Source organism: Dipodomys merriami, unplaced genomic scaffold (genome assembly GCF_024711535.1).
Source record: "Dipodomys merriami isolate MVZ:Mamm:240054 unplaced genomic scaffold, mDipMer1.0.p SCAF_19, whole genome shotgun sequence".
Lineage (NCBI taxonomy): Eukaryota > Metazoa > Chordata > Mammalia > Rodentia > Heteromyidae > Dipodomys > Dipodomys merriami.
The window spans coordinates 28,682,927-28,708,648 of record NW_027203270.1 but is presented as its reverse complement, the minus strand read 5'-3'; the positions used below and the strand labels follow the sequence as shown (position 1 = coordinate 28,708,648).

The 25,722-nt window shown below is 40.7% G+C and overlaps 1 protein-coding gene across 2 annotated transcripts in view; it reads right to left on the bottom strand.

Moving 5' to 3' along the window:
- Fbxl20 (F-box and leucine rich repeat protein 20) overlaps nucleotides 1-25,722 on the bottom strand; it is a 69,920-nt gene that overhangs the window by 6,757 nt on the left and 37,441 nt on the right. For both annotated transcript variants that reach the window (XM_070028140.1, XM_070028141.1), the window contains exons 4-12: nucleotides 25,503-25,577; nucleotides 23,611-23,705; nucleotides 21,983-22,051; nucleotides 12,599-12,694; nucleotides 8,848-8,974; nucleotides 6,403-6,477; nucleotides 4,851-4,981; nucleotides 2,460-2,520; nucleotides 1,138-1,182 (exon numbers count right to left, since the gene is read on the bottom strand). In XM_070028140.1, coding sequence (XP_069884241.1) covers nucleotides 1,138-1,182; nucleotides 2,460-2,520; nucleotides 4,851-4,981; nucleotides 6,403-6,477; nucleotides 8,848-8,974; nucleotides 12,599-12,694; nucleotides 21,983-22,051; nucleotides 23,611-23,705; nucleotides 25,503-25,577 — 774 coding nt within the window. The remainder of the gene's footprint in view (nucleotides 1-1,137; nucleotides 1,183-2,459; nucleotides 2,521-4,850; nucleotides 4,982-6,402; nucleotides 6,478-8,847; nucleotides 8,975-12,598; nucleotides 12,695-21,982; nucleotides 22,052-23,610; nucleotides 23,706-25,502; nucleotides 25,578-25,722) is intronic.

Genomic DNA, 25,722 nt, shown 5'->3' with positions numbered 1-25,722 from the left:
GGGGTACAGTGCTTGCCTTGCATGCATGAGGCCCTGGGTTCCATTCCTCAGCACACATAAGCAGAAAAAGCCGGAAGTGGCACTGTGGCTCAAGTGGCAGATTGTAAAAGAAGCTCAGGGCCATTCCCAGGCCCTGAATTCAAGCCCCAATACTGGCCAAAAAAAAAAAAGAGGTGGAAATTTTAAGTATTTATTAGTTTCATAAGCCTCAGCCTAAGGAAGGATTTTTTTTCTTAATTTAAAATTTGAGGCAAGGTATCACACTATGTTGCCTATCCAGCCTTGAACTCCTGGGCACAAGCAATCAATCCTGCCTCAGCCTCCCAAGTCGCTGAGATTACAGGTGCTTGCCAGCAGTATAAGGAAAGAAAAATACTTCTAACAACTTCATGACCTGAATATTCCTTTCTTTTTTTTTTTTTTTTTGGTCAGTCGTAGGGCTTGAACTCTGAGCTGGATGCTGTTCCTGAGCTCTTTACCTCAAAGCTAGATAGAGCTCTACCACTGGAGCAACAGCACCACTTCCAGCTTTTTCTGTGTATGTGGTGCTGAGAAATCGAACCCAGGGCCTCATGCATGCAAGGCAAGCACTGTACCACTGAGCCCCTTCCCAGGCCTGCACTCATTATTATTTTTGTGTGTCGGTCGTGGGGCTTGAACTCTGGGCTTGGGTGCTATCCCTGCTCTCTTCAGTTTCATGCATGCTAGGCAAGCACTCTACCAATAGACCACATTCCCAGCCTGGTGTCCTTTCTTTCTAAAGGTAATATAACTGGTAGCATATAGTTTCATTTTTGCTTTTTTGAGATAGAGTCTTGTAATACAGCTGTCAGACTGGTCTGGATCTTGCTATATGGTCAAGTCTGGCCTGGAGCCTTGAGACCCTCTTGCTTCCACTTCTCCAGTGCTCAGATTATAGGCCTGAGTTACCATATGAAAGTTTCCTCCACCCTTTTGGTACTGGGGATTGAATCTAGGGCCTCACATATGCTAGGTAAGTGTTCTGCTGTACCTGGAAGGCATCTAAGTAAATAATTAGCAGTGCTATCAGGCACTTGAGAGTCCTATATAAGAGGAGGGATGTGCATGTTCTGAGTTTCTATCACTATAATTGTGAACAAAAATCCACAGTATTACCTGAACACATTCTTCCAGATCCATCTTTTCAAGCTCATGGCAATTCTACAAAGTACAAAACCAGAAAATACAGTTCAGAGTTCTAAAACATTTGAAAATTTTTAAGGCCAAAAATCTAAGAGGTAGTATTAAACATACTGATGAAAGCTTAAAGTGTTTCAGAATTGTCATTCAGTGTCATCTTCTACTTATTCTATTAGTAAAACAATGAAAAGGCTTGAGGGTGTGAATGGGGAAATTTTGATCATAGTGCATTTCAATATTGTAGAGTAATTAAATATTTAAGTACTAAATACTTAAGTAAGTCCAAGGGAATAAATTTGCTGAATATCAATACAGGGCTAATACAGAAATCTTAAGAGTTAAATGAAAATTTTATCTCTAGAAGAGAAAAGACAAGCTTTATTTATATTCTCCTTTTTTTTTTTGGTCATGGGGCTTTAAACTCTGGGCCTGGGCGCTGTCCCTCAGCTCTTCAGCTCAAGGTTAGTGCTCTACCACTTGAGCCACAGCACCACTTCCTCTCCTTTAGTTGGGTATGCTGACCTTTACCCAATCATTATTCTATCCATCTCTCCGAAAGTAAATGACATTCTCTCTGTTCTATAACATTGGTCAATCAGTATAATTTTTAGTATTATTACTATATAATGATACACTATTCAAACTACTAAAACCTAAGAGAACACAGAAAATCTCTTAAAAACCAATAAAGCTGGGTTACATATCTTTCAACATTACTCTCACCTATCAGTCACATACTAAATACAAGTTTCTTTAATAAAGCACAAAGCAGTTCCTGTTTACTTTAAATTACCATCTAAAGAAACTATAGAGGGGCTGGGAAGGGGCTCAGTGGTAGAATGCTTGCCTTGCATGCATTGAAGCTCTGGGTTTGATTCCTCAGTACCACATAAGCAAAAAGAAAAAAGCCAGAAGTGGCGCTGTGGGCTCAAGTGGTAGAGCGCTAGCCTTGAGCTGAAGAGCTGAGGGATAGCGCCCAGACCCAGAGTTCAAGCTCATGACAGACCAAAGAAAAAAGAAACTATGGAGAACTCAAGTCTCTCCAAAGAGTATTATGTTTTCTAACCTTTCCAGAACAGTTTATATTTCTAGTGGCATTAGCAGGTCTGTAGGTGTAACATAAGAATGCTCAGAAAACTAGCCATAGAGAGTCCCCCTAATTTTGTTGCACTGCCACATTTCCCTTCCTGCATATCCTCCTAACTAATGCTTCCTGCCCACCTGCCTCCCCCTCTTTCTCCCCCCCCAAACAAACAAACTTTGGAAACAAATGTATAGAAATTGGAGAAAACACTTACCCTGGCTAGAGTAGTAAAACCCACATCTGTTAATTGAGAACATCGTGCCACTTCTAATATTCTGTTAAAAAAAAAAAAACAAAACAGTGTAAATCAAGCTCTTGTTTCCTGAAAATTATTCTATTAAACCAGGAAGAATGGAAGAAAACAAATATCCTACTCTCTAAGGATTTCATAATATAGAATGACAACAACAGCTAAGCAAGACTGTATATAGTTCTTGCTATTTATTTTCATGAAGTCATCATAAAGTGGTCCCATAAATACCACTTGTCAGGGAGATATAATGAAAGAACACAGGAGAATATAACTGAAGCCTGTAGTTAATGCCAAAATGCATTAAAAACCTTCTTGATGGCATACTGCTTACCCCCAGAGGGCAGCCTGCTCCTAGAAAACAAAGGAAATGGAGATAAATACTCTATTTCAGTTAATTTGTTGCTGAAGTAAATTATTTTCTTTTCCTGTTTTACATGTAGGTTCACATAGATTTAAACAGCTTTTTAAAAATGCAACTGAGGGACTGATTAATTGGAAGTCTGCCCCAAATATGCAATTCCATATATATGAACACATCCTGCTTTCTCCCACAGCTCCTGTGGAGGCCCAGTGGAGAGGGCAGCTCCCTGGCAGCTATTCTCCTATTTAGTAACTGCTGAACACCAACCTAAATACCAACCACAGCACTGGGGAATCTCAAGTAGTTATTTGCTGTGAAAAAAATCTAGTGGTCTCTGTACTTACTATACAATGGTACCAAAGAACATTTACCTGCTTCCTTACAAATTATGACCAAACTTTAAAGATTAAAGCTAACATAAAAAAATCATAATTAGCTAAAAAGTATTTTGAGATGAATCCTATAACCAATGGGAAAGCATAGTCTAATTGAGACACAACTTATGATATTCACATTTGAGAGTATTCCCATTCTAGAGGAATAATGATACAAACAGAATGTTGGTAAAGCCACATTAAAAATAGAGTATGATTATTATTTTTTGAGAGAGGTCTGACTACCTCATTAGTTCCTGAGAACTAGGCATCTGGTACTGCTGCTTGTGACCAACTGACTGCTGTTGCTCTTTTTTTTGTTTGCTTTGTTTGCTGGCCCTGGGGCGTGAAATCTGGGCCTAAGCCTTGTCCCTGAGCCACTTTGTTCTCAAGGCTAGGGCTCTACCACTTGAGCCACAGGGCCACTTCTGGCTTTTTGAGTAGTTTTTTGGAGATAAAAGTCTCACTGACTTTTCTGCCCAGGCTGGCTTCTACCCATGTTCCTCAGATTTCAGCCTCCTGAGTAGCTAGGATTACAGGCATGAGTCACTGGCACACAGCTTCATGCTAATGCTCTTATAATAACAATTATATTTAGGTCTATTATCCAATTAGCAAAAAAAGATGTTTTTAGAAGGTTTGGTAATTACTAAGGTAAGAAGTAGTTTCACAGGCTCTGGTGAAAGACTGCCTGGCTTTGAATCCTTGCTTCTGCACCTTCAGGTGTGAAATTTGAGCAGATTACTTCACCTCTCTTGTACTTTGGCTTTCTCATCTATAATATGGAGACAATAATGGTGCTTATATGATGTTATGGAAATTAAATGCGGTAATATTTGTAAGGAATCTAAAACAATAAAGGCAAGTGTATCACAGAATAATGTGTTGTGTCCTTTTTGGGTCTGCATATATGTATATACACACACACATACAGCTGGTTATGGGGCTTGAACTCTGGGCTTGGGCCCTACCCCTCAGCTCTTCAGTTCAAGGCAAGCGCTCTACCCTTGAGCCACAGCACTACTTCTGGTTTTCTAGTGGTTTACTGGAGATAAGAGTCTCTCAGACTTTCCTGCCTGGGTTGGCTGTGAACCATGATCCTCAGATCTCAGCCTCCTGAGAAGCTAGGATTACAGGTGTGAGCCACCAGTACCCAGCTGTGGGTCTGTATATTAACACGGAACTCTTAGTAACATAATATTTTTTCTAGTTCAAATATCAAATTGTTGTCTTTTGGCTCATGGCAAAGTAGAAACCAAAATATAAATCATGTGGTAGCTATCTAGAAGGGCAGTGGTATTAGTGTTAAAATTTCAAAGTTACAAGGCATAAATATGGATAAGGAGGTTTTCCTTTTCTTTTTTTTTTGGTGCTGGTTCTGGGTTTGAACTTATGGCCCAGGCTCTGTCCCTAAGTTTTGTGCTCTACTACTTGAGACACAGCTCTATTCTGACTTTTTTGATAGTTAAAAAGTCTCACTGACTTTCTTGCCTGGGCTGACATTGAACCATGATTCTCTGATCTCAGCCTCCTGGATAGCTAGAAATATAGGCATCAGCCACCAGTACTTAGCTTCCTTGATTTTTTTTTTTTTTGAGCTAAATAAGAAAAGTTTACCTAAGCCGAGGGCAGTTCTGACCTAGAGCATTCAAGATGGCATCTGTGATGTTGGAGCAGCCAGAGGCACAGAGGGACTGCAACTTATGGCACCCTCTGCAGATAGTAATGAGACCTTCATCTGTGATTTGCTAAAAGAGAGAAGGGGGGGGGGGAGAGAAATCCAGAGATATTAGTCACTTAGCAGAAGAAAAAGGGGAAAAAATAATTCAAAGGGTATTTACTGCTTATCTATCGGTCAGTAGTTTTTCATAGTGTGACCTGAGTAGGTCACACTAACACATCTTAACTGGTTATAAAGTATGATTGTAATATTTTTTTTTTTGGTGCTGGTTCTGAGGCTTGAACTCAGGGCCTGGGAACTGTAACTGAGCTTTAGTGCTCAAGGCTAGCCTGATATCACTTAAGCCACAGCTCCACTTCCAATTTTTTTGTGTTTAATTGGAGATAAGAGTTCCATGACTTTTCTGCATAGGCTGGTTTCAAACCGAGATCCTCAGATCTCCAGAGTAACTAGAATTACAGGCATGAGCCACCTGTACCCAGCTTGATAATGTTAATTTTAAATACTGATGTTTTCTTTTAGTAAGTGGACAATCTCTTTCTCCCCATGACCTAACCCTCCCCTTTTGGTGGTACTACAAATTAAATTCAGGGCCATTTTAGTCATATCTTTAGTTCCTTTTTGCTTTTTTTTTTTAAGGTCAGTAGTGGGGCTTGGGCTCTGTCCCTGAGCTCTTCAGCTCAAGGTTAGCACTCCACCACTTGAGCCACAGCACCAATTCTGGTTAATTGGAAATAACAGTCTCATGGACTTTCCTGCCTGGGCTGGCTTTGAACCATGATCCTCAGATCTCAGTCTTCTGAGTGGCGAGGATAACAGGCATGAGCCAGCTCTGCACTGGTTTTTTGCAGTAGTATCATGCTTCATGCCTAGGCCAGCCTGAGCTGCCATCTTCCTACTTGTGCTTCCCAGATTCACTGGAGATGGCAGGCATGCACCACTGCACCCAGTCATTGTGCTTCACTGGGATATCAGGCTACAGGCATCTTACTCAGCCACTGGTTGAGATGGAATCTTTTTTATGCTTGGATGGTCCTCCCCCTATTTCTGTCTCCCAAGTAGGCTGAATTACAGACTTGAACCACACTGCCAGCCTACAGTTTTTTTTTTTTTTGTGTGTGTGTGTTTTTTTTTTTGGGTCCAGTCGTGGGGCCTGAACTCTGGGCCTGGGCGCTGTCCCTCAGCTCTTCAGCTCAAGGCTAGTGCTCTACCACTTGAGCCACAGCACCACTTCCGGCTTTTTTCTTTTTGCTTATGTGGTGCTGAGGAATCGAACCCAGGGCCTAGAGCATGCAAGGCAAGTGCTCTACCACTGAGCCACCTTCCCAGCCCCAGTTTTTTTTTTTTTTTTTAAGTAGATAAGGGTCATCAGTGTGTCTCCTATATTCCTAAGGTTATAGTGGGAAAGTCATAGGTCAAGATGAAATTCATAATAACATTATGAGAAGAATTACTAATTACAAAAGCATTGAGGGAAGGGATGCTTACTAAGCAAGTCTGCAAATTCAAAGTCACCAGCTCAGGACAGTGAGCACCTATGTACTTAAGAGCTTCATCTTCTAGCTACAAGGATAAAGAAACAAGAAAGTGATTACTGATAGTGTGTCAAGGGAAAAATATTTAAGAATATATACATTCATTAATACATCATCAAAATAGCCAACCAAGTTTCAAAGGATCAATGAACTAGAGTAAATTATTATCATATGAGTGTAATTAAAACTGTTCCCATCACATTAAATTCACACAATCATCAATTTAAGTAAAATAGAAATTGCCCAGTGTTCATAGACATATTTCTGTTAAATTATATATGCCTTACAACATTTTGTAGCAGGATTATGAAGTTAAAATAATTTCTACACCTTAAAACACCTAGTTTTTTTGTTTTTTTCCATGGTCCTCTGGCTTGAACTCAGGGTCTGGGTACTGTCCCTGAGCTTTATTGGTCAAGGCTAGTGCTCTACTATTTGAGCCACAGCCCCACTTTGTACTTTTTTGTGGTTAATTGAAGAGTTCTATAGACTTTCTTATCTGGGATGGCTTTGAACCATGATCCTCAGATCTTAGCCTTCTGAGTAGCTAGGCATGAGCCTCTGGATCAACTTTCAGGAGAAGCAACAAAGGATAGAATTCTCAGTGTTTATCTGCTGTTGGTATGTTTATAGTAATGAGGACAGATGGCAAGTCATTTATCATAATGATGCATTCTAATCAATATTTTAGGATTATATAAACAACCAGAAGCTCAAGCTGTTGTTTTAAGGTAGTCATACTTCTAGAGCTCTGCTTTAAACTCCTCCCGCTGTGGTAAAAGCGTGAGGGTAAGTTTATTAAGAGCTCCAGGGTATGGCGTTAGTAACCATTGATAAAATAAGGTAAAGACTAACCCTACTTAGTCAGGCACATTTAATTCCTCTCTCTTTCAACACTGGGATTTGAACTCAGCCTCACATGGGCTAAGCAGGCACTCTATAGCTGAGCCACACTTTTAGTCCTTTTGTGCACTTTTTTTTTTTTTTTTTTTGGTCAATCATGGGGCTTAACTCTGGGCCTGGGTGCTGTCCCTGGGCTCTTCAGCTCAAGGCTAGTGCTCTACCACTTGAGCCACAGTGCCACTTCCGGCTTTTTCTGCTTATGTAGTGCTGAGGAACCTCGGGCCTCATACAAGCAAGGCAAGCACTCTACCACTGAGCCACCTACCCAGTCCTGCACTCATTATTTTTGACACTGGCTTCTGCCTGGGTTTAAGGCTGGACTATGATCTGCACATTTTAAGTATTTTGTTGGAGCTGAGATTTCAAAGTATAACATCATAACTAGCTTCATGAAATGGAGTCTCATGGACTTTTCTACCTGAGCTGGCCTGGAACCACAAACTTTTTTTTTTTTTTTTGTCAGTCATGGGGTTTGAACTCTGAGCCTGGGCAACTTGAGCCACAGTGCCACTTCCAGTTTTCTTGTGGTTTATTGGAGATAAAAGTCTTACGGACTTTCCTATCCAGGCTGGCTTTGAACGGCGATCCTCAGATCTCAGCCTCCTGAGTAGCTAGGATTATAGGCGTGAGCCACCAGCGCCCAGCCCACAAACCTTTTAAACTCAATCTTCCATATAGCTGAGATGACATACATGAGCCACCACATACAGCTACTGATTGAGAAAAGAGTCTCACTTTATACCCCAGCTGAACTCAATTCCCAGCCCAGAAAATATATATTTGATCAGTTCTTTTAGTCTCCATTTGTTAAGTTCCCTTAAGTTCCTGTTCATAAAAATTTTAGAGCCAGGCTCTGCTGGTTCACTCTTGTGACTGTAGTGACTCAGGAGGCTGAGATCTGAGGGTCATGGTTCAAAGCTGGCCTGGGCAGAAAAATCTGTGAGATTCTTATCTCCAATTTCACACCAAAAAGATGATAGTGGAACTGTATAAAGCTCAGGGACAGCACTCAGGTCTTCAATTTAAGCCTTAGTACCAGAACAAAAATGAAGAGGAAAAAAATTTAAAATTTTAATAACAGGATGTGTTGGATCTGTGATGCAACAGGGAGAAAATAAACCAAGACACTATAAAATTCACGTTGCTGTGTATGCTTGGCATAATTGTGAACAATTCCTGGTGGTAAACGGAATTGACAAGACTGACTTTCTTGCTTAACCAGTTCCAAGTATCTGCGGTAATCAAACTTTTTCAGCTCAGATTAAACTACATGAAATCCTTCTTTCCCATGACATATTCTTGGTACAAGCACATCTCTCTGCCTTGTTCACTCCCAATTTATCTTTGTTCAGATATTAATTCTTCTCCTTCTTTAATTCCAAGGAACACTTGGTAACCATGTGTCTTTGAATTCCCATTTCCTTCAAGACAAACATGGAGCCTACAAAGGGATCATGCTCCCTCTGACTTTCATAAGCACTATATAGAGTATTACCTGTGTGCAGCCTTTTAAGAATAAGGCCTTGAGACCCCCACAGCCTCTCACTAGTGCTTGAATGCCATCCTTGGTTACTTGGTCACACCAGGAAATGTTCAACTGCTCCAACAGTGGACATCCCTCACTTAGGATTAAAAAAAAAAAAAAAAAACAACAGACAAGCATATCACTACATCTAATTTCAAAGGTACTGAAGTCTCATTTTTGTGGTGTTTATGTGAAACTCTATCACTAACAGGACCATATCAAATCCATTTTAATCAACATAATACTGCATTTCAAATATAGATGGGAATGGAGATTAAGTGACAATTGTCAAGTTTACAGTTTAGTGTTCAGATTCAAACCTGGATTATCTATCAAGTAATTCTGTTTATATCAACAAAATAATAACTTTTAAGCTTTTATTAAAAAAGTACAAAGGCTCTGTATATTTTCCTTTTCTGGAACATTTCCAGAATATTTTTTTTTTTGGGGGGGTCCGGTCGTGGGGCCTGAACTCTGGGCCTAGGCGCTGTCCCTCAGCTCTTCAGCTCAAGGCTAGCACTCTACCACTTGAGCCACAGCGCCACTTCTGGCTTTTTTCTTTTTGCTTATGTGGTGCTGAGGAATTGAACCCAGGGCCTTGAGCATGCAAGGCAAGCACTCTACCACTGAGTCACCTTCCCAGCCCCCAAGTATTCTTATCTATAGGAAAATAATTCAGAAAATGAAAAACAGGAGATCACAGGTGGCTCATGTCTGTAATCCTAACTACTCAAGCAGCTAAGCTTTGAGGCTTTTAACTCCAATAAACTACTCAGAAAAAGCTGGAAGTGGCACTGTCAAGTGGGAGAGTGCTAGCCTTGAGCACAAAGAGGCCGAGAGACAGTACCCAAACCCCAGGACTGGCAAAAAATTAAAAAAATAAAAATAAAAACATGAGATCTATGTTCAAGTTCATTCTTCAAAGTGTCAGGCAAATCACTTTAAGGAAATTTATCTGGAAGTGGCGCTGTGGCTCAAGTGGCAGAATGCTCGCCTTGAGCTGAAGAGCTGAGGGACAGCGCCCAAGCCCAGAGTTCAAGCTCCACAACCGGCCAAAAAAGAAAAAAAAAAAAAAAAAGATTGACAGTAAATTTATCTGAGCCTTGAGTCTAAGACAGACATAGTCTCTCTAGATTCTCTCTAATTACAGTTTCTGAGTTCTACCAATATGTCATGCAGTAATAGGGCAGCAACAATATCTTACTCAATTATCTCAACAGAACCTGCAATTATTTAAAAATTATTTTTATTTCTTATTTTTTGCCAGTCCTAGGACGTGGGCACTGTCCCTTAGCCTCCTTGTGCTCAAGACTAGCACTCTACCACTTGAGCTACATTACCACTTCTGGCTAAACTTGGTTTTATTTGGTAGTAAGGAATCAAACCCAGGGCTTCATGCAATCTAAACAAGCACTCTGCCATTAAGCCACATTCCTAGCCGCTAGTTGTTGTTGTTGTTTTAATGTGTAAATATCTGACTTATCTACTACTCAAGCTTTTCATCTAAATGAGACCAATGGTAAAAATGTTCTATAAATGAAAAATGTTTCATTTATATATTTATTTTTGTTGCTTGTGCTGCTTGAATTCAGGGCCTGGGTGCTATCCTTGAGCCCTTTTGCTAAAGGCTAGCACTGTGCTACTTTGAACCACAGTGCCACTTCTGGCTTTCTGGTGATTAACTGGAAATAAACCCAGGCTGGCTTTGAACTGCTGTGATCTTCTGATTTCAGCCTCTTGAGCAGTTAGGATTTCAGGAGTGAGCCACTGGGGCCCAGCTTATTATATTTATTGTCATATATGGGGAACAGTCTTAAATATGTATGTGTTCAATATTCCTAAAAGAAGTCCAAATGGAGCCACTTTCTTTTTTTTCTTGCTGGTCCTGGGGTTTGAACCCAGGACACTGCACTGTCCTTCAACTTTTGTGCCCAAGACTAGTTAGTGCTGTACCAATTGAGCCACAGTTTCACTTCCAACTTTTTGCTAGTTAACTGGAGATAAAAGTCTCATAGTCTTTCCTGCCCGGGCTGGCTTTGAACTGTGATCCTCTAATTTCAGCCTCCTTAACAGCTAGGATTATAAGCATCAGCTTCTAGCACTTGGCTCTAATAGTTTAATTTTAAGTTTAAACTAAATTATCTATTTGTGTGTTAGTACTAGAACTTGAACTCAGGGCCTAGGCATTGTTTTTTAGCTTTCTCACTCAAGGCTGGTGCTTTATTTGAGTCACAGCAACATTTCTATAGCTTAAATTTTAATATGTGTAAGTGTAGCCAATTCATGGGACTATAAAAGGGTAGCTAAAGGGCAACTGTTCAAAAAGAATGGGCATTTAAAATTCCTTTTAAAACCCATCTTCTGTAAAGTACTTTTAAAAGTACATGAGGACTGGGAAGGTGGCTCAGTGGTAGAGCGCTTGTCATGCATACTTGAGGCCCTGGGTTCGATTCCTCAGCACCATATAAGCAAAAAGAAAAAAGCCGGAAGTGGCGCTGTGGCTCAAGTGGTAGAGCGCTAGCCTTGAGCTGAAGAGCTGAGGGACAGTGCCCAGGCCCAGAGTTCAGGCCCCACAACTGGACCCCCCCCAAAAAATAAATAAAAATAAAAAGTACATGAATATGAAAATAATGAACATTTATTGATAGCCTATCGAATGACAGGTACATGTTTCAAGTACTTTATACAAACTAGGTTGAGACATATAAACCAGTTATTTATTTACATATTTAGTTGGGTTCTAAGGCTTAAAGTCACAGCCTGGGCACTGTCCCTGAGTTGTTTTTTTTTTGCTCAAGGTTAGTGCTGTACCACTTGAGCCACACCTCCATGCTCAGCTTTTTTGGTGGTTAATTAGAGGTTAAGAGTTTCACAGACTTTCCTGTCAAGGTTGGCTTTTTTTTTTATTTGGGGGGAGGGGGGGGGTCCTGTTGTGGGGCCTGAACTCGGCCTGGGCGCTATCCCTCAGCTCTTCAGCTCAAGGCTACTGCTCTACCACTTGAGCCACAGCACCACTTCTGCCTTTTTTCTTTTTGCTTATGTGGTGCTGAGGAATCAAACCCAGGCCTTATGCATGCAAGGCAAGCGCTCTACCAATGAGTCACCTTTCCAGCCCCACAGGTTGGCTTTTTTTTTTTTCGGTCAGTTGTGGGGGTTGAACTCTGGGTCTGGGCATTGTCCCCTCAGCTCTTCAGCTCAAGACTAGTTTTCTACCACTTGAGCCACAGTGCCACTTCTAGATTTCTGGTGGTTAATTGGCGATGAGTCTCATGGATGTTCCTGTCCAGGATGGCTTTGAACCATGGTTCTCAGATCTCAGCCTCTTTAATAGCTAAGATTACAGGCATGAGCCACCAGCGCCTGGACCTATGTTGGCTTTGAATCTCAGTGCTCAGATCTCAGCCTCTTCAGAAGCTGGTAGATAAGGACATGTGCCCTTTTCTGTTTCTTTCTCTCTCTTTTTGTTTTAATAAGCCTTAAAAAGATCTAATCATTCACTCATCAACTGTACTACTTTGTTCAGAAATCCTAGTTACCTCCGGTCATTTCACTAGAATATATCCTGTAACTGTAAAAATAGTAAGTAGTAAGACAAAATATTGAATCTGAAGTATAACACATATTCAATAAAACTACAACATAGCTGGCTGTAATTCCAACTGCATATTAGTTATTTTTGAAAGTCATATAATAATGAACATGCTTATCATGAGAAATTTACCTCAGAGCTTTGAGAGACATGTTGGTTATTGATGTACAGGAAGCCAAATCAAGGTGCTTGAGTTTGGAACAGAACTTGCTAAGGCTAGTACATGTACTGGAAGTGAAGAAAAGAAAAAAATACTGAATAAATAAAACCACATCTTTATTATCAACTTTTCTGAGTGAACATTCATATGTAGATCAGATCAGAACTGTAATATTTTCATACTCTCCTCAAAGTCATAACCATGAGACCTTCACACTGAGGAAGAAGCAAATATGTATGAAAGGTTTGCTTATGAAAACTTGCATCAAAGAAAGATGGTGCTTGATTGATCAGGAACTATTAATAGCTATTAACAGTACACTATAAACTCTAAAAGGTCTACAGACATTAAAAAAAAATCTAGAAGCCAGGTACTGGTGGCTCATGCCTGTATTCCTAACTACTCAGGAGGCTGAGATCTGAGGATTACGGTTCAAAAGTTCAAAGCCAGCCCAGGCAGGAAAACTCCACAATACTCTAATCCCCAAGAAAACACCAGAAAACTGTAAGTGGCTCTGTGGCTCAAGTGGTAGAGCACCAGCCTTGAGGTGCATAGCTCAGGGATAGTGCCTAGGCCCAGAGTTCAAGCCCCATGACTGACAGACCAAAAAAAAAAAAAAAAAATCTAGAAACACCAAAAAGCTACAACCAGTTCTCACAAGTATGTAGATAAACATGAGAACCAAAGTTACCTCTGTCCTTTCACTTTAATCTCGATTCAAGGTAACTCTTTGCAATAAATAACCGAAGAACTGGATTTTTACAAGGTATCCAAAGGATAAAGCTATGTAATACTGCTGCCTACTATTTTTTACATTTTTTTTTCCAGAATGGGGACAGAAACAAGGGCTTCATCCATGCTAGGCAAGTGTTCTACCAGCGACTAGACCCTCAACTCCTTTTTATGAATTCTAGTTTAACATGAGAAAGTGCAGGGAGAATTAGAAGGGTAACAGTCCCTGCTCCCCACACAGGAAATATGAGTAAAGATTCCATGAATCTTAAAGGCTCTTTGCCTACAATATTCAAGTTCTCAGTTTAATTGTTTAAAGTTATTGTAAAAAGTTTCAAATGTACACAATGAATAATACAGAGAAAAGAGGCCCTATAATTAAATCTCAACATTTACTAATACTCTATTATTTTTATACCATCCTTACCCCCTCCCTTCATTTATTTATTTAGTGCCAGTTCTAGGACTTGATCTCAGTGCCTGAGTAATTGTCCCAGAGTTGTTGTTTTTTTTTTTTTGCCGTGAGCAAGTGTTCCACTATTTGACCCAAACCCCAATCCTACCCTCTCTCTTTCCTTTTCTTTTTTTTTTTTTTTGGTCGGTCGTGGGGCTTGAACTCTGGGCCTGGGCGCTGTCCCTCAGCTCTTCAGCTCAAGGCGAGCGCTCTACCACTTGAGCTACAGCGCCACTTCCGGTTTTTTCTGGTGGTTTATTGGAGATAGGAGTCTCACGGTCTTTCCTGCCCGGGCTGGCTTTGAACCGCGATCCTCAGATCTCAGCCTCCTGAGTAGCTAGGATTACAGGCGTGAGCCACCAGCGCCCGGCTCCTTTACTTTTTAAATTGGGTAGTACTGAGTTTCGAACTAAGACCTTGTACTCTACCACTTTAGCCACACTTTTATTCCTTATGTGCTTTAGTTATTTTTCATTTAAGGTCTTTCAATTCTGCCTGAGTTACATCTAGAGCCTCCTAGGAATACAACCCCAAGCCTGACTTCTGTGTTGACATAGAGTCTAACTTTTTGGAAGATCTGCCTCAAACCATAATCCTCTGGATTTCATCTTCCCAAGTAGCTAGGATAAAAAAAATGTGAGTCACAGCATCTAACTTCCCCCCCATCCCCAGACAGAGTTTCACCATATAGCCCAGGCTGATCTCAGCATCCTCAGTGACAAGATAGAAGGTGTATACCACCATGGGGGATTATTATTTCTTTGTGAGACAATAGGGGCTTACATGTATGCTTGGCAGGCCTGTACTGTGATCTGCCTTTTTATGCTTCCCACATAACTAGGATGACAGGTTCGTGTTACTGCAATGTCAAGCTACTGAGATAAGGTCTTCTGTTTATGTTTGGGCTGGCCTTGATCTTGCCTCCCGAGACATGATTAGATATGAACCACAGCTCATGACATGGAGCTTTGATTTACTTTTCCACATAGGCATTCAGAGCTATACCACAGCTTTAGCTGCATCCCAGAGCTATACCACAGCTTTAGCTGCATCCCATACACTTTAATAGCTTTTCATTTTAACTACGCTCAGAATATTTTTAAATTTTACAATCCATGAATTAGTCAAACTATTGTGCTTTAAATTTCAAATACCTGGTATCTTCACAGAAATGATTCGGTTGTGTATCAATTCTCTAGTTATGGTCAGAAAACTATTTCAGTATTTCTAAATTTATGAAGGTTTGTTTAGTGTCTTCTGAAAAAGGTTCCACATGTGCTTGAAAAAAATTGCGTGTTCTACAATCACTGGGTAGATTGTTCTGTTGGGACAGTGGGAATTTCTACATCTTCTTTTTCTCTCAAGGCTAGTACCGTACCCTTTGAGTCACATTTCCACTTTCAGCGTTTTGGCAATTATTTGGAGATAGGAGTCTCTTTTGCCAAGCTTTTTCCATTGAGATAGAGTCCTTTCTTTTTGCCTGGGACCAGGGAGTTGAACTTGGTACCTGACAATTTTGTTTATTGGGTAGTACTCTACCAATTGTGCCATACCTCCAACTCTGAGATGAAGTCTTTTTGCCAGTCCTGGCGCTTGAACTCAGGGCCTGGGCACTGTCCCTGAACCTCTCTGTGCTCAGGCTAGCATGAGCCATCAGCACCTAGTAGGTCTTTTTAATACATGATGACAATCTTGTCTTTTAGATAAAGAGTTCAGACTTTTCACTTTTTTTTTTTTTTGTCAGTCCTGGGGCCTGAACTCTGGGCCTGGGCGCTGTCCCTCAGCTCTTCAGCTCAAAGCTAGTGCTCTACCACTTGAACCACAGTACTACTTCTGTTTTTTTGGTGATTAACTGGAGATAAGTCTCACGGACTTTCCCACCCAGTCTGGCTTTGAACGGCAATCCTCAGATCTCAGCCTCCTGAATAGCTAGGATTACAGGCATGAGCCACCAGCACTTGGCTGGATGAGTCTTTAAGTCATTATATTCTGCTTTTTCCCTTGCTGTTCTCTGAAATTTCCAAAAGAGGGACAATGGCACTCGAGATAATGTCATTAAGTTTGAGATTCTCTCCATTTTTATCACTGTTCAGATTGAACGGTTTCTTCTTCTTTTGTTTCTTTCTGGTGCCAGTCCTGGCATTTGAACTCCGAATTAAGGGCCTCAAGCTCTCATTTAGCTTTTTTGCTCCATACTGGTGGTGTACTACTGAAGCCGCATGTCAACTTTTGGCTTTTTGCTGGCTAACTGATGAGTCATGGGCTTTTCTATGCAGGTTGGCTTCAAATCATGATCCTTACATCTCAGCTACCTGAAAAACTGTAAGATGTGAGGCATGGGGCTGGGAAGGTGGCTCAGTGGTAGAGCACTTGCCTTGCATGCCTGAGGCCCTGGGTTCGATTCCTCAGCACCACATAAGCAAAAAGAAAAAAGCCGGAAGTGGCACTATGGCTCAAGTGGTAGAGCGCTAGCCTTGAGCTGAAGAGCTGAGGGACAGTGCCCAGGCCCAGAGTTCAGGCCCCACGATCGGACCCCCCCCCAAAAATAAATAAAAGATGTGAGGCATTTGGTACCACTCAAGTGGTAGAGCTGAAGAGCTGAGGGACTCAATAGTTCAGGCCCCACAACCGACCAAAAAAAAAAAGATGTGAGGCATTGGAGGAGTCCAGCTCAGAGTGGATAATTTCTATGAATCTATTTTTGAGTTTACTGGTTATCATTTTGCTTTCTGATCCATTACTGAGATTGCTAGTGAATCCTTCAATTGTGTATTTCCAACCCCTGAATTTCTACTTGGGTTCTTTCTCCCTAATGACTAAATTCTACTTCTCCCTAAGTTTTACTGTTTTTTTTTTTTAAATAATTGTGTTAGATGAAAAACTGTATTTATGACCATGTTTCAATTTGGGGCCTACAAGTGCTCTACTAGTTAAGTTACACTTCTAACCTTTGGTTTTAGTTTTAAATCTGGGCTTCTAATGTCAATCCTGTTTTTACAGCTTAGTGTTTAGCCCAAGAAAGTACTAGACTTCTATTCTATAGCATTAGCTCCAAAGCTGATGGTTTTTTACAGCCTGCTTGCCCTGTTCTAATGAACTATTCAGAGCAAGTGCCGGGGGTGGGGAGTGGGTGAGGACAGGAGAAGGAGCCGCAAGAATTTCACAGACTCACACTGTTCTTACTGAAGAACAGTAGCTCTCATTAGTAAATACTTGTTTGTTTTGTGTCTTTTTCTTTTCAGAAAGTTGTTCTGACCATTTTTTTTCATCTTTATAGTTGCTGTGAGAGAATGTGCTGACATATTCTTTCCCACATGCTAGAAATCCCTCAATGACTGCTGTTCTTCTTAAGTTTTGGGGTGGTCATAGAAAGCTGAAAAATGTATTTTTAAATTAACTGTGAAGTACATATCATGCACAATAAAATCTATTTGTTTAAGTGTACAAGCCAATTAAGTTTTTCAAATGTACACCCCTTAAGACTATCAGTCCAAGAGAAATACAGAAAATTTGATAGAGGTTTTTTGCTATGAACCTGCTGGTCTGAAATTTGTTAAGATAGCTCAGACTGGCCTTGAACTTGCAATTCTGTTTAAGCAAAATTATAAGGATCATAGCTAGATGCCAGCAAGCCTGGCAATGTAGAAAGATTATTACAACTCTTCAAAATGTCCCTGTCTACCATTACCAGTACATGCATTTCACCCCTTCCTCCTTCTGTTGCAAGCCACTAATGATCTGCATTATTATCACTATAATTTCCTATTAAAGAATTTCAAAGCTGGGCGCCAGTGGCTCACGCTTGTAATCCTATCTACTCAGGTGGCTGAGATCTAAGGATTGTGGTTCAAAGCCAGCCTGGGCAGGAATGTCCATGAGACTCTCATCTTCAATCAACCACCAGAAAATCAGAAGTAGTGCTGTGGCTCAAGAGCCAGATGGCTCGCCTTGAGCTGAAGAGCTCAGGGGCAGCATCCAGGCCCAATGTTCAAGCCCCACAATTGACGGGAAAAAAAAAAAAAGAATTTAAAATAAGTAGATTATAAAGTATATATTAATTTGTAGGATTTTCTTGGAGGGGGTAGGAATACGACTCTAGGTTTTGGTAATGTTTGGCAAGTCTCTACCACTGAGCAATATTTATAGTCCTGGGTCGGTATCTATTGCCTGTCTCTTCTAGTTCTGGACCTACTTGGTTTATTTACATGAGTTAGTGGTTTTTGGCCAGGTGCTGGTGGCTCATGCCTATATAATGCTAGCTACTCAGGAGGCTGAGATCAGAGAATTAGGTTCAAAACAAGCCTGGGCAGGGAAGTCTGAGAATCCTGTTGAAAGCCAGCCTGGGCAGGAAAGTGCATGATCTTTTTTTTTTTTTTTTTTTTTTTTTTTTTGGGTCCAGTCGTGGGGCCTGAACTCTGGGCCTGGGTGCTGTCCCTCAGCTCTTCAGCTCAAGGCTAGCGCTCTACCACTTGAGCCATAGTGCCACTTCCGGCTTTTATTTTTTTGCTTATGTGGTGCTGAGGAATCGAACCCAGGGCCTCATGCATGCAAGGCAAGCACTCTACCACTGAGCCACTTTCCTAGCCCCAGTGCATGATATTCTTATCTCCAATGGACCACTCAGAAAACTGGAAGTGGTGCTGTGGCTCAAGCGGTAGAGTGCTAGCCTTAAGCTGAAGAGCTCAGGGACAGCTCCCAGGCCCAGAGTTCAAGTCCCACAACAACAACAATAACAATAACAGAAGATTTGTTTTGAGTGGTTACAACTTTTCCATCTAATACTTTTTCAGCTTATAGTTTCCTGATTTTTTTTCTTCATATATATACTAAGCTTTGTGGTATTCTCAAACTGTGCATATCCAATGTGATACCTGGCCAGATCCAGGTACAAGTTTATAATTGTTTTCAAGTAGTTCCCTTCTTGCTACGATTTCAGCTACTTTAGTCTCTCTTCACTCTTTTTATTCTCTTCAAATTACCAAGATTTTGGTATACTGCTTGGGTTTTTTGTTTGTTATGTAAATGCTGGTCCTGAGGCTTGACCTCCATCAGGGCTTAATTGCCTTTCTTGAGTTTTTTGCTTAAATGCTCTACCACTTGAGCCACAACACTACTTCCAGCTTTTTAAGTAGGTAATTGGAAGAGTTTCATGGACTTTCTTTTTTTTTTTTTTTTTGGGTCCGGTCATGGGGCCTGAACTCAAGGCCTGGGCGCTGTCCCTGAGCTCTTCAGCTCAAGGCTTGCGCTCTACCACTGAGCCACCTTCCCAGCCCCTCATGGACTTTCTTGACTGGGCTGGTTCCACCACATATAATTCTCAGATTTCAGCCTCCTGCATAGCTAACATTATAGTTGTGAGCCACTGCAGTCCACTGGGCTCCTTTTTACAACACTGTTTGCTTTTAGTTCCAAGACTGGGACTTGAACTAGGTACCTGATGCTTTCACTCTTTGGTTTGCATCTACTAATTGAGCCATGCCTCCAAACCCTACAACTCTGCTTTATAAGTGCTTCCAGGCTTTCCTCTTCTTCTTCTTTTTCTTTTTTTTGCCGGTCGTGGGGCCTGAACTCTGGGCCTGGGCGCTGTCCGTCAGCTCTTCAGCTCAAGGCTAGTGCTCTACCACTTGAGCCACAGTGCCACTTCTGGCTTTTTCTGCTTATGTGGTGCTGAGGAATCGAACCCAGGGCCTCATGCAAGCAACGCAAGCACTCTACCACTGAGCCATCTTCCCGCGCCTCCAGGCTTTCTTTTTATGGCTCATGCCATTTATTTTTCAGTCCTGAGACATATACACTGCCCACCATCTTTTTTTTTTTTTTTTTTGGTTGTGGGGCTTGAACTCTGGGGCTGGGTGCTGTCCCTCAGCTCTTCAGCTCAAGGGGAGTGCTCTACCACTTGAGCCACAGAGCCACTTCCAGTTTTCTGGTGGTTAATTGGAGATAACCATCTCATGGCACTTTCCTGCCTAGGCTGGGCTCTCAGATCTCAGGCTCCTGAGTATCTAGGATTATAGGCAAGAGTCACTGGTGCAGGGCAATATTTTTCTTTTAAAAAAGTAACACAGGAAGTGGTGCTGTGCTCAAGCAGTAGAGTGCTTGCCTTGAGCTGAAGAGCTGAGGGACAGCGCCCAAGCCCTGAGTTCAAGCCCCACGACCAACAACAACAACAAAGTAACACAATGCCAGATGCTGGTGGCTCAGACCTGTAATCCTAGCTACTTAGGAGGCTGAGATCTGAGAGTCATGGGTCAAAGCCAGCCTAAGCAGAAAAGTCCATGAGACTCTTATCCCCAATTAACCACCAGAAAACTGGAAATAATGCTGTGGTTCAAGTGGTAGAGTGCTCCCCTCAAGCTAATAGCTCAGGGACAGCACCCAGGCCCAGAGTTTAAGCCCCATGATGGACCAAAAAAAAAAAAAAAAAAAAAGGAACAAAATGAGAGGGGATAAGTAGGTGGGGTGGGGTTATAGATGGAACTATAGTGGCCATAGACTGACAATACCTGGAACTTGGTAAAGAGTTTATTATATTATTTGATATAGTTCTGTATATGTTTAAAATTTTCATAAGAAAAAAGTCATTAGAAGTAATTTCTTATGATTATAAATTTCTTAGCGTTAAAGCTCCAACATGTATTTTATTTTGTTTTCAATTTTTAGGGAATCTTAATTTTAAAGTTTTACACAATTAAAACATAAACAGTGTTATTAAAATAAAAGCATAAAACATAATACAGTGGTTTCCTCTTATCCTTGCAGGGATGGGAAATTTATTCTGCTCAGGGCCATTTGGGTATTTGGAACATCATTTATCGGGTGTACAAAAAACTTTTCAATACTGGCAGATAGGTATGGGCAGCTGACAAGAAGCATGTTTGTGTGTCTTGTCATGTGTCAAAAAAAAATTTTTTTTGCAAGTCCTGGGGCTTGTGAACTCAGGGCCTGGGTGCTGACCCTGAGCTTCTTTTGCTTAAAGCTAGCACTCTACCACTTGAGCCACAGTTGCCACTTCAGGCTTATTCTATGTTTGTGATACTGAGGAATAGAACCTACGGCTTCATGCATGCTAGGAAAGTACTCTACCACTGAGACACATCCCAGCCCCATGTGTCAAATAATTTTGAGAGATTTTTATGGCCTTTGGGCTATCTGTTCCCCACTCCTATAAGGAAGACAAAAAGAAAATTAAATAACATAGTATACAGAATATCTCACTTTCAGTGAAAAACAAAGAAGACAGGGCTAGAGACATGACTCAGGGGTAGATGCATACCAAGCAAGCAAGAGGGACTAAGTTCAAATTTCAATACCACTAACAAATAAATAAAAACAACAAAAACACGACATGTAAACAAGCAGGAAAATGTGAGAAACATTGGTTCAAAGACTACTCTCCTCAGCAGATGCCTCAAACCATAATAAACAGTACCAAATCTTACTAATGCTATGTTACATACCTAATAAAGTTTAATTTGAAAATTAGGCATGGTAAAAAATTAACAACATAATAAAATTGCACAATCATAACAATATATTGTGAGAAGAGTTAAATTTCTGAGTTGTTTATTTTTGGAATATCCCATTTCATATTTCACAATCATTTGATTATGAAAAAGAAAACTGAAAACACGGGGGAACTACTATTGTGCTTCAGAATGATCACTTTCATCCTTGTTGCTTTGTGTTTTCTCCTCTCCTAACCTTGTAAGTTTTTTCATTCTTTTTGTAGCTCCTGAGGCTTGAACTCAGGGCCTGGGCATTGTCCTTGAGCTAATTTGCTCAAGGCTAGCACTCTACCACTTGAGCCACGGCTCCACTTTTGACTTTTTGGAGGTCAACTGGCAATAAGAGTCTCATGGCTTTTCCTGCCCAGGCTGGCTTTGAACCATGATCCTCAGATCTCAGCCTCCTGAGTATCTAGGATTACATGCCTGAGCCACCAGTGTCTAGCTTGCCCAGTGGATTTTTTTTTTAAAGTTCACTATCAATATTTAAGAAAGGATTTCAAAGTAAGTTTTTCATTCCAATTCTACATTCCTATCATTTTCTCCTAAAATGGTTCCTCCATAAACTAAGATTAAGGTTGCTAAATTTATTAACTTACAATTGAGGTTATTATAGACCAGATATATTGCCCATGACTTACCCTTTTAAAAGATACAATACTTACGCATCTGTAGTCTTTGTACACCCATTAAGATTTAGTACTTCAATGTTCCTACAGTTTTGTGCAAAGGTCCTTTATAGGAAAGAAAAAAAGTAAAAAATTTCAAATATGCAGGCAAAATACCAGACATAAAAAATAAAAAGCCAAGTGCCAGTGGTTTACACCTATAATTTTTGCTATTTAGGCTGACACCTGAGGTTTGGAGCCAACCCAGGGCAGACAAATCTGAGAGATCCTTATCTCCAATTAACCAGCAAAGAGCAGAAAGTGGAGGGAAGCATGGTAGAGTGCCAGACACAAGCAAAAAAGCAAAGTGAGAGTAAAAGGTCCTGCAATCATGCTCCCGTACTAGCACCCTACCCCCTCAAAAAGTTCATAAACAGATAAAACTCCAAAGAAAGAACTTTTTTTTTTTTTTTTTTGGTCAGTCATGAGGCTAGAACTCTGAGCCTGGGCACTGTCCCTCAGCTCCTCAGCTCAAGGCTAGTGCTCTACCACTTGAGCTACAGTGCCACTTCCGGTTTTCTGGTGGTTTATTGGAGATAAGAGTCTCATGGACTATCCTACCTGGGCTGGCTTTGAACATCAATCCTCAGATCTCAACCTCCTGAATAGCTAGGATTACAGGCTTGAGCCTCCGGCACCTGGCTGAAAAGAACTATTTGTGATGGGTAATTTTTTTTTTGGGGGGGGGGGGAGGATGTTGGTCTAGGAGCTTGAATTGAGGGCCTCAGTGCTGTTCTTGAGCCTTGTTGCTCAAGGCTAGCTCAAGGCTAGCTGTTGTTGTTGTTACTTCTGGGGCTTGAACTCTGGGCCTGGGCACTGTCCCTCTGCTCTTCAGCTCAAGGTTAGTGCTCTACCACTTGAGCCACACCACTTCTGGTTTCTTGAGTGGTTTATTGGAGATAAGAATCTTTCAGACTTTCCTGCCTGGGCTGGCTTTGAACCATGATCCTCAGATCTCAGCTTTCTGAGCAGCTAGGATTACAGATGTGAGCCACAGGCACCTGGTGCACATTACCATTTGAAACTTGAGTCACACGTCCATTTACGGCTTTTTGGGTGCTTAATTGTAGATAAGTGTCTCACAGACTTTCCAACCCAGGCTGGTTTCAAACTGTGATCCTTAAATATCAGCCTCTTGTGTAGCTAGGATTACAGGTGTGAGTCCCTGGTGCCTGGTGGTAATTTTGAGGGAAAGATTTGTTCTTAATTGTTTTCTTGCTTTTTTTTTTTTAGGTCTGAGATTGGGACTCAAACTTAGTACCAACTGCTTTTGCACACTGGCAGCACTCTACCAACACCTATTTATGTGTAGTCCTGTAGTCTGAACTCCTGCTAGGCAGATACTCATCACTAGAGCCACACCTCAGCTCTTTGTTTCTGCTTTAGAGAAGGGTCTCACTACATAACTCCCATTGGCCTCAAACTCCTGCCTCATTGCTGAGATTACAGTATACACACAATCTTCTTACAAAATTGCCTATTATCAATTAATCTTTGTGTTGTAAACAAAGTATATACTTTTGCATTTTTAACAACTTAGAAATTTAAAAATGGTTTAGACTTTTCCAGATGAGATGAACTGTTCTCCTCAATCAAAGAGGTTAATCAACTGTTATTTTTCTTACCTTAATGCATTGTCTCCAACTCCAAGACACCCACGTAGGCTCAACTTTCGTAAAAAGCCCCCACATCGTTTTGAAATATTCTCCACTACTCGGCCCTATAAAAAGAGACAGGCAAGCAAAAAGATAATTTACCTCACTGCTTTTGCAAAAAATATATGTTTCTAACAAGTTTTAAACAGAGAGAAAAGACTGCTTCTACTTGTACCAAAGACTTAAGTAGGAAAAATGTAACTTCTTACAATAGAGCTTTCCTGATTAACTCATCTACTTGAAACATGCTCAAATTCTATATTCTTATTTTTTAATTTGTACTTGAGGAACATATTTATATTTGTAATATAATGCATATTTACATATATAACTTATGTAATATGTACTGGAGGAATGGCACTCTCGAGTTCTATTATGGCTCTGTGAGTACTCTGCATACAACAGGGACTCAAACAGAAAAACCTGTTGAATGATTCTGTGGGCATATGTTTTAAACAAGCATATTATGTAGACCAGAAAATTTTGGTAAAACAAAATCGAACATAACGTCTGGGAGTACTATTTGAAATGTATCTTCTGAAAATAATGTAAAGTTCACCTGAGGTTACAAAATTCCTTACATTGAGCATCAAGATAATTTGTTTTTGCTGAAACTTAAAAGCTTCTCATCTAGTCCTTCCAACACTATGAAGAAGCCATGTTTTCACTCTCATGACTAGAGCAAAGAATCCAAGAGTTTAAATTCAGGTTAAAATAGTTTGTGCTTAAGCCATTATGCTTTCTACTTTAAAGATAATGAGTTATACTAAAAGAGGAAATGGGGGAAAGGGTGAGTGAAAGGAAGGAAAAAAATTCTCTTTAGCAATTGAAAATTTGATTTTTTTGTTTTATTCTTCTTTAATTTTTCTCCAAAATTTAACTGTATCTTTGTTTTCCCAAGAATGAAAATGCCTTTAAGACTAATATGTTTGCCAGGCACAGGGGGCTCCCGCCTGTAATCCTAGCTACTCAGGAGGCTGAGATCTGAGGACTGTGGTTCAAAGCCCAGGCAGGAAAGTCCATGAGACTCTCAGCTCTAATAAACTATCATAAAATCGAAGTGGCACTGTGGCTCAAGTGGTAGAGTGCTAGCCTTGAGCTGAAGAGCTCAGGGACAGCATCCAGGCTCAGAGTTCAAGCCCCATAAGCACCACCACCACCACCACCACCACCACCACCACCACCACCACCACCACCACCACCACCACCACCACACACACACACACACACACACACACACACACACACACACACACACACTCAATTATCACCCAAACAAACTTAACTACTTATTTTTTTTATATTTATTTATTTATTGGGTCCGGTCCTGGGGCCTGAACTCCGGGCCTGGGCACTGTCCCTTAGCTCTTCAGCTCAAGGCCAGCGCTCTACCACTTGAGCTACAGCGGCCACTTCCGGCTTTTTTCTTTTTGCTTATGTGGTGCTGAGGAATCGAACCCAGGGCCTCAGGCATGCAAGGCAAGCTCTCTACCACTGAGCCACCTTCCCAGCCCATAACTACTTATTTTTAATAAACAATTATAAAATGGCTCTCTTAAAAAGAAAAACTATAAAACGCAGGTTCATATTTCCATGGCAAAAAACACAAAAACCCCCAAATCAAAAAAAACTTTTAGTACTACTTCAACACTAAAATAATTCAACATAGTGTAGCATTTTTTTTCAGTGAAATAATTCCACTTAACCTCAAAGAAAAAATAAAGAAACTCTTCTATAAAGTTTAGAAGTACTAAAAAAAATTTCTCTCTCCAAGGAAAATAAGATTTATATGGCCAGGCCTAATCTGTTCCATACTGTAATTATTAGCAAGAGAAATGGGGCCACACAGAACATAATTATACCTCAATATCCCTCTGGAAATCAAACAGGTCAATTCGCTGCCAGTTACTGCCATCCAAGGCCAGAACATTCCAGGCCTATTTTGAAGAAAGATAGAATGAGCAGAAGCTAAAATGAAGAGGAAAAACCAGTAATATTCAAGTTCACAATTCATCTAATCAATGATTTTAAAGGATCAAAAACTTCCCTAGCACCTAACTTTCAATCTACTTTAATTGATTT